At 36.5% G+C, this 6,938-nt stretch overlaps 2 protein-coding genes across 2 annotated transcripts; both read left to right on the forward strand.

Annotated features, from left to right (window-relative positions):
* Positions 1-708: 708 nt before the first annotated feature.
* On the forward strand, positions 709-3,048 carry LOC106181316 (sulfotransferase 1B1). Its single transcript, XM_013565650.2, has 5 exons — positions 709-966; positions 1,180-1,494; positions 1,832-1,929; positions 2,265-2,433; positions 2,661-3,048. Exons 1-5 carry the CDS (start codon positions 801-803, stop codon positions 2,780-2,782), a joined length of 870 nt encoding a protein of 289 aa, XP_013421104.2. The 5' UTR covers positions 709-800; the 3' UTR covers positions 2,783-3,048.
* A 257-nt stretch (positions 3,049-3,305) lies between these two features.
* On the forward strand, positions 3,306-6,802 carry LOC106181315 (sulfotransferase 1C2). Its single transcript, XM_013565649.2, has 5 exons — positions 3,306-3,508; positions 3,711-4,025; positions 4,334-4,431; positions 4,835-5,003; positions 5,776-6,802. The coding sequence occupies exons 1-5, from the start codon at positions 3,343-3,345 to the stop codon at positions 5,895-5,897; spliced, it is 870 nt and encodes a 289-aa protein (XP_013421103.2). The 5' UTR covers positions 3,306-3,342; the 3' UTR covers positions 5,898-6,802.
* Positions 6,803-6,938: the final 136 nt, after the last annotated feature.

A 6,938-nucleotide genomic window follows, 5' to 3' on the forward strand; every position in this document is an offset into this window, starting at 1 on the left:
TTTGAGCTGTTTTATATTAATTTGGCTTTTAATTTGGAACCGCTTCCTATTCTGTGTTAATACAGCGGGTGAAATCCATTATTCTTATCCCCAACCTTGTTTGGGGTGCATGCTATCTACGTGATGTGAATAAGTCGTTTATATTTTTTAATAGTTAAAATAATTGATTCATATTAAATGTGTAATGTGGTGTGGTCTTTTTTAACCATAAAAGGTAGGGAGAAATTTTAAGCACCATAATAGCCTTTTAGAAAGGTTTATACCCTTATCCGAAAATGGAGATTACAGTAGAACAATTATTTTGTTCCTTAATGAGTGCCTTCACTGGAGTATAAAATCATTTTGTAGATGCTTGTAAGCAAATGTCAATTTGCTGACACGTTAACGGTCTTTGCTTTTGGTATAAAAGACATGCATCGTTTTATTTGGCACTAAATACGTTAGATATACATGTAACCATAAGTGTTGTGCTCACCAGATGGAATTATGTAGAATCCCGAGCATCTTTTCCCTTTTATTTATTTAATGCGTTGTGAAGAAAATGTGTATTAAGTGATTTTAGTCACTTGAAAATGATTGTTCTCTTTTATGTCTACATAAAGATGGGTACATCTGTACGACCATTTCAGATAAGTCATATTATTATTATTATTGCTACAAACACGAGTAAATCTTGTGATTGAATCCCAATGCCAATAAACAAGAGATAAGAACCCTTATCACGAGGCAACAAGTCACTAAAAGGGACGCTTAAATGGTACCTACCCTGCGAATTATCAAGTCCGCATTACTGATTTAAAATGGCAGAAATTAGAGTAAAAGATGCTGGAGGCCATGGGTATAACGTGATAGAGTGGCAAGGGATGTATTACCCCCTTTTCCCTGGAATAGCCCCACGTTTGGAAGCCTTGGGCACGTTTGAATGTAGAAAGGATGACATTTTACTATGGACGTACCCTAAATCAGGTAAGTATTACGGCCTAAAGGGCTGATGCATATGAAATTTGTAATGATGATGAATAATATGTATTTGTATGGTGTTTATGGCACAGGCCAGATTGAAATCAATGGAAATTCAAATTTGCCTAGGCAAAAATGAAATCAAAGTCAAAGTCAATTCTGAACAATAAACTTAATCGAATACGACTTTTCATTAAAGCTGTCCAACACTGTTTCTAGGTACACGGTGGGCATATTCAATAGTAAGCATGATCAAAAACAACAGCACTGATGACAATAGCATGGACTCGATATACCTTGAAAAACTCGACCAAGAGGTCTTTGCCAAAATGGCGTCTCCCAGGATCTTGGCAAGTCATCTGCCCAGGCACCTCCTACCGCCAGATGTGTGGAGAAAGCAGATCAAGGTCATCCTAGTTACCAGGAATCCCAAAGACGTGGCTGTGTCATTCTATAACTTCATGAAAGGCAAAAAGAATTTTGAATACACTGGCCCATGGGAATCGTACTTTCCAATTTTCACACAAGGGAAAGGTAAGATGTGGAGTGAAATCGGTTAGGAATGGGCGCGCTTTGTGATCAGAAAACACATAACACATACGACTTCAGATTGCACTTTGTAATTTTTTCTAAATGCCCAGTGAACCTTGGCGTATTTAATTTTGGGTGTCAATGAATTTAAAAACTACGCTCTTCAATTATACATTCCAATACCTGGATGCTTCTCGGCAGTGTTTTGCGTGGTTAGACATTTTGAAGTCATTTTAAAATGAGCGCGAAAATAAAAATAAAATATTTGGTCGTCATGTTTACAATTTTCATAACTATGGATATATGTTAAGTTAAAGAAGTGCATTTAATTCATTTTTAGTCCCTTACGGCTCCTGGTTTGACCATACCAAAAAGATGTGCAAGGGAGTGGACAGCATTCCCAACTGCTTATTTTTGACTTACGAAGAAATGCTTAAGGTATGCAGATGGCTATGTATTCAGGTCTATGTGTGCTTAACACTTAATCGACAAATAATTCCTTCTGTTCTCAAGTGATGTCTAATATATCACGATGCACAATTAAAAAGTTATGTAAGCTTGCACCAGGGTCTTGCAACAGTAATTATCAGTAATATTAATGTAGTGGTAATGATTCTTCGGATTGCCGTCACAAAATACCACGCTGTTCTGCAGATTTTAGAAATACTATTACAAATTATTTACAAATTCTTATATAGATACAGTCTCAGTAAATAACAAGTTATTGAAAATATTCGGATAATGGCTGCTTGCTTAATGGCACTATTTTACAGGATTTACCAGCCGCTGTGAAAAAAGTCAATTCCTTTCTTGGATTTGAACGATCAGACGCATTTTTGGAGGAAGTAGCGCAGAAATGTACATTTTCTTCGATGAAAAGATCCGAAGAAACTAGAGAACCGAATAAATTTATGAGAGAAGGCCACAGATTTTTTAGAAAAGGTTTGTGAATGCTCTTTTTGATTATCTGTGCATCTACTTGTCTGTTTATGGCTTTTCTTCTAGTTCTAAGTCCCCTGTTACCATTAAGAGTTCGTTTTGGCGCCAAGAGGAACACTTATCTGAATGGAAGGGAATGAGCACTTAAAATATTATTAAATAATTCAGGAGTGATATCCTTTATATGTTGAAAGAAATAATATAGCAGCGACGCATTTCTTGTAATTCAGGTCAAGTTGCCGACTGGAAGAACTGGTTTACAGTGGCCCAGAATGAAGAGTTTGATAAGCTCTACCATGCCAAGATGGCGGATGCACCTCCTGACCTCAAATCTAGAGTAGTTTTCGAATGATCTTGAAAAAAGATATCATAAAAACAAACACTTTAATTCATAAAGTGCTCTAAAAGAAAACCGAGATAGTTTAACAGGAGGAGAATGTAATAATGCACCAAACTTCGAATATAAATTTATCAAAAACTGACCACCATATTTCAACAAAATGCCAACATAAATTTTCCTTTTGTATGATATTGCCTTTTCATAAATAACTTGTATATTAATGCAATAAGGTATATGTGGCGTTGAATTAAAAATATAGGCCTTTATGCGAAACATGACATTGCCGACATAGGTTGCCTTTTACCCCAGCAACTTTCTTCTTTTCTTTCTTTCTTTCTTTCTTTCTTTACTCTTTCTTTCTTTATTGCAATGTGAAGAAAATGTGAATTAATGAATTTCTGTCACTTTGAAAATGATGAATCACTTCGATGTCTAGATAAAAATGAAAAGGATCGATTCCGATAAGTTGCATTGATATAGATTTTAACGCTAGTAAATCACGCGGAGACACCTTAATACCAATAAACAACAGATTAAGAACCCTTATCGGGTCAGTAAAGGGGACACTCAAAATGGCGGAAATTCGAGTCAAAGATGCAGGAGGCCATGAGTATAACGTGATAGAGTGGCAAGGGATGTATTTCCCCCTTTTCCCTGGAATAGTACCTCGTCTTGAAGCCTTGAGTACGTTTGAATGTAGAAAGGATGATATTTTACTATTGACGTACCCTAAATCAGGTAAGTACTATGGCCAAAGGGCTGATGCATCTGATATCTATAAAAATGATGAATAATGTACTTGTATGATGTTTATGTCGCAGGCCAGATTGAAATCCATGCAGATTTTAAATTCGCTTGGGGCAAGGTGAAATCAAGCCACAGTCAATTTTGAATAATAAAAATATGGCTTTTCGTTAAAGCTATCAAACACTGTTTCTAGGAACGCGATGGATATATTCAATAGTAAGCATGCTCAAAAACAACAGCACTAATGACCCTAGCATGGACTCGATATACTTTGAAGCGCTTGACCAAGAGGGCTTTGCCAAAATGGCGTCTCCCAGGATCTTGGCGAGTCATCTGCCCAGGCACCTTTTGCCACCAGATGTGTGGAGAAAGCAGATCAAGGTCATCCTAGTTACCAGGAATCCCAAAGACGTGGCTGTGTCATTCTATAACTTCATGAAAGGCATTAAGAATTTTGAATACACTGGCCCTTGGGAGTCGTACTTTCCAATTTTCACACAGGGAAAGGGTAAGATATAAATTGAAATCAGTCAGGAATACGCGAGCATTGTGATCAGAAAACATTTAAACAACTTCATATGTATTTCAACTTCGATATCAATTAATTAAAAAAACTGTACGCTTAATAATATTATTAATAACCAATTATTTATTCCCACGTCTAAAGGCTTTTCGGTAGTGTTTTACGACATTCTGAAGACATTTGAAAATTTTCGAAAAAGATGTTTTACGAAATAAATAAATAAATAAACTATTCGACCTCAACTTTTTTCAATTCCCATTACTTTGGATATATGTGCATTTCACTTATTTTAGTCCCTTACGGCTCCTGGTTTGACCATACCAAAGAGATGTGCAAGGGAGTGGACAGTAATTCCAATTGCTTATTTCTTACTTACGAAGAAATGCTTAAGGTATGCAGACGGTTGCGTATTTAGGTCAACACTTAATCGACTATTAATTCCTTCTATTCCCGATTATGCAGACAATTGCGTATTTAGGTCATCACCTTATCGACTATTAATTCCCTCTATTCCCCATTAAATCTGTTATAAGTGACACGGTGTACAATTAAAAATATTTTTTTAATTTGCAAGAAGGTATGGGAACAGCATTTTTCAATTACATTATTGTAGTGGTAAGGATTCTGCGGATTGCCGTCACAAGCTAACACTGTTCTGCACAGTTGAAATATAGGCCTACTATAACGAATAATTTACAAAATATATAATATACAAATGCAGCATCAGTTCATAACAAGTCATTTGAAATATTCATACAAGGTTGGCTTTGCTTCATTGCAATGTTTTACCACAGGATTTACCAGCCGCTGTGAAAAAAATAAATTCCTTTCTTGGATTTGAAAGATCAGACGCATTTTTGGAGGAAGTGGCGCAGAAATGCACATTTTCTTCGATGAAAAGATCTGAAGAAACTGGAGAACCGAATAAACATCTGAAGGATGGTCACAGATTTTTTAGAAAAGGTTTGTAAATATTCTTTTTGATTACATATCTTTCAAATTACATGTAAATTGTCGGTTTCTTCTTCCCATTTATTTTATCATCTTCCAATTCCAAGTTGCTTGTTACCATTTATATGAAGGACCCTTTCGCAGCGAGCAATACACATAACTGGACCAGTCTACGGGGCAGGTCCTTCCGGGAAGGGGGGGGGGGGTCTTACTCCCTCTCATTCGTCTTCAACATGTTTGCTTCCTGCTGTTTTATTAATAAATTAATTGGACAAGCGGGAGCTCTATTTAGGTTACCATCTTTAGAGGGATAACTGTTAATATGAGATTCAAAATTCCACAATAAATACACTTTAAACAAAATATACAACTTGGACCTTCACAGATGGCTTCCATCCGTAATAATTTCTTAAAAGATTATTACAAAAACACATTTAAAAAATCGACCAGCTTTGAATGTCGGAACAGATTCAGTAACTATTGGAAAGTGTAACAAAATTGTCGTTTACTCCAGGAAAATTCACTTTATGGCACTTTTTCGCCAAGACGAGGAGTTGTCATCAATTCTCAGTCTCAGTGGATCTACCCAGATACGTGAACCGCTCTTTGTGAAAGGGGTCTAGTCTAACCTCATATCACAGTGTTTCTTAAAATGTTGTGCGACCTATCTTAAGAGAGGTAAATTGACACCTCAAGTATAATAGAACATCACACTCAGGAGTGACATTCTTTCTTTATTTGTTGAAAGATATACTAAAGCAGCGACGCATTTCTTGTATTTCAGGTCAAGTTGCCGACTGGAAGAACTGGTTCACAGTGGCCCAGAATGAAGAGTTTGATGAGCTCTACCATGCCAAGATGTCGGATGCACCCCCTGACCTCAAATCTAGAGTAGTTTTCGAATGATCTTGAAAAAAAGAAATCATAAAAACAAAGACTTTAATTCATTAGATGCTCTAAAAGAAAACCAGGATAGTTTCGCTGGCGGGGAATGAAATTGTGCATCAAATTTTTTAACATAATTTTTAATTTTTAACATAAAATTATCAAAAGCTGACCCTACATTTTGACAAGATGCCAAAAGAACTACAACATAAAATTTGCCTTTTGATGTTCTGCATAAATAATTAATATAGTGCTAGGTTTTGTGCTAGCTTCGGAATAGGGTAATAACAAAATCAGGAATTCATGGAATCGAACAAACCAACTTTGGTAAAAAAAAAAGAATTAAAATAAGTCAAATAAAAGTAACAAACCGAGTCAGTAACTCAGTAAACCTGACTAATTTGATGGTAACAAACCACATACGTCGTCAGGCTGGAGTAAAGAATATCATAATTGAGAGGGGGAAATAACGGTTTGTGAATTTGTTTCATAGGTGGGTCCTGGAATACACCATGTTGTAACTTCGGCTTAACTTGGGGACTGTATTAACTGTGTCCATGATTGCATAAATCAAAATGCCTTATAAAACTTAAGTCAGAACGCCTAATGCGACAAATGCTACCGAAAATGATAAAAATACAGTAAGACTGCATTCCCACAGATTTTAGATCGACCTATCCCCGTGGGGAGTCTCACTAGATTACTGTCAGCTTAGCCGGCTTAAATGTCTGTCCCGCCTACTAAAAGCTGTAAGGAGGTAATTAACTTCCGTGCTCTCTCGGCTGACAGCAATTTGGCATGAACCCCCAGGGAGTTAGGTCGATCCAGATGGATCGATCTAAATCTGTGGGAATGCAGTCTAAGACTCCAAAACCTTCACCTTGCGCAAACATTAAAATTGCAAATAAAAGGATTACTGAATCGTATGTCCGTAAGTATTTTTAATACTGCTCCTTTAACAACACAGCAGAATATCGATATAATATAATCGATATCCCAGATACCATTCTATACCTCGATACGGAGCCTGTGTGTGTGTGTGTGTGTGCGTGTGTTGTGGAG

This window comes from Lingula anatina, chromosome 3, assembly GCF_051362555.1.
Source record: "Lingula anatina isolate TDL-2025a chromosome 3, LinAna3.0, whole genome shotgun sequence".
NCBI classification, from domain to species: domain Eukaryota; kingdom Metazoa; phylum Brachiopoda; class Lingulata; order Lingulida; family Lingulidae; genus Lingula; species Lingula anatina.

Excerpts from the sequence above, each read along its gene's own strand:
- LOC106181315 (XM_013565649.2), top strand. The coding sequence starts at position 3,343 with ATGGCGGAAATTCGAGTCAAAGATGCAGGAGGCCATGAGTATAACGTG. Across the intron at positions 4,026-4,333 it reads AATTTTCACACAGGGAAAGG|TCCCTTACGGCTCCTGGTTT; the intron begins GTAAGATATAAA and ends CACTTATTTTAG. Across the intron at positions 5,004-5,775 it reads TCACAGATTTTTTAGAAAAG|GTCAAGTTGCCGACTGGAAG; the intron begins GTTTGTAAATAT and ends CTTGTATTTCAG.
- LOC106181316 (XM_013565650.2), top strand. The coding sequence starts at position 801 with ATGGCAGAAATTAGAGTAAAAGATGCTGGAGGCCATGGGTATAACGTG. Across the intron at positions 1,495-1,831 it reads AATTTTCACACAAGGGAAAG|TCCCTTACGGCTCCTGGTTT; the intron begins GTAAGATGTGGA and ends ATTCATTTTTAG. Across the intron at positions 2,434-2,660 it reads CCACAGATTTTTTAGAAAAG|GTCAAGTTGCCGACTGGAAG; the intron begins GTTTGTGAATGC and ends CTTGTAATTCAG.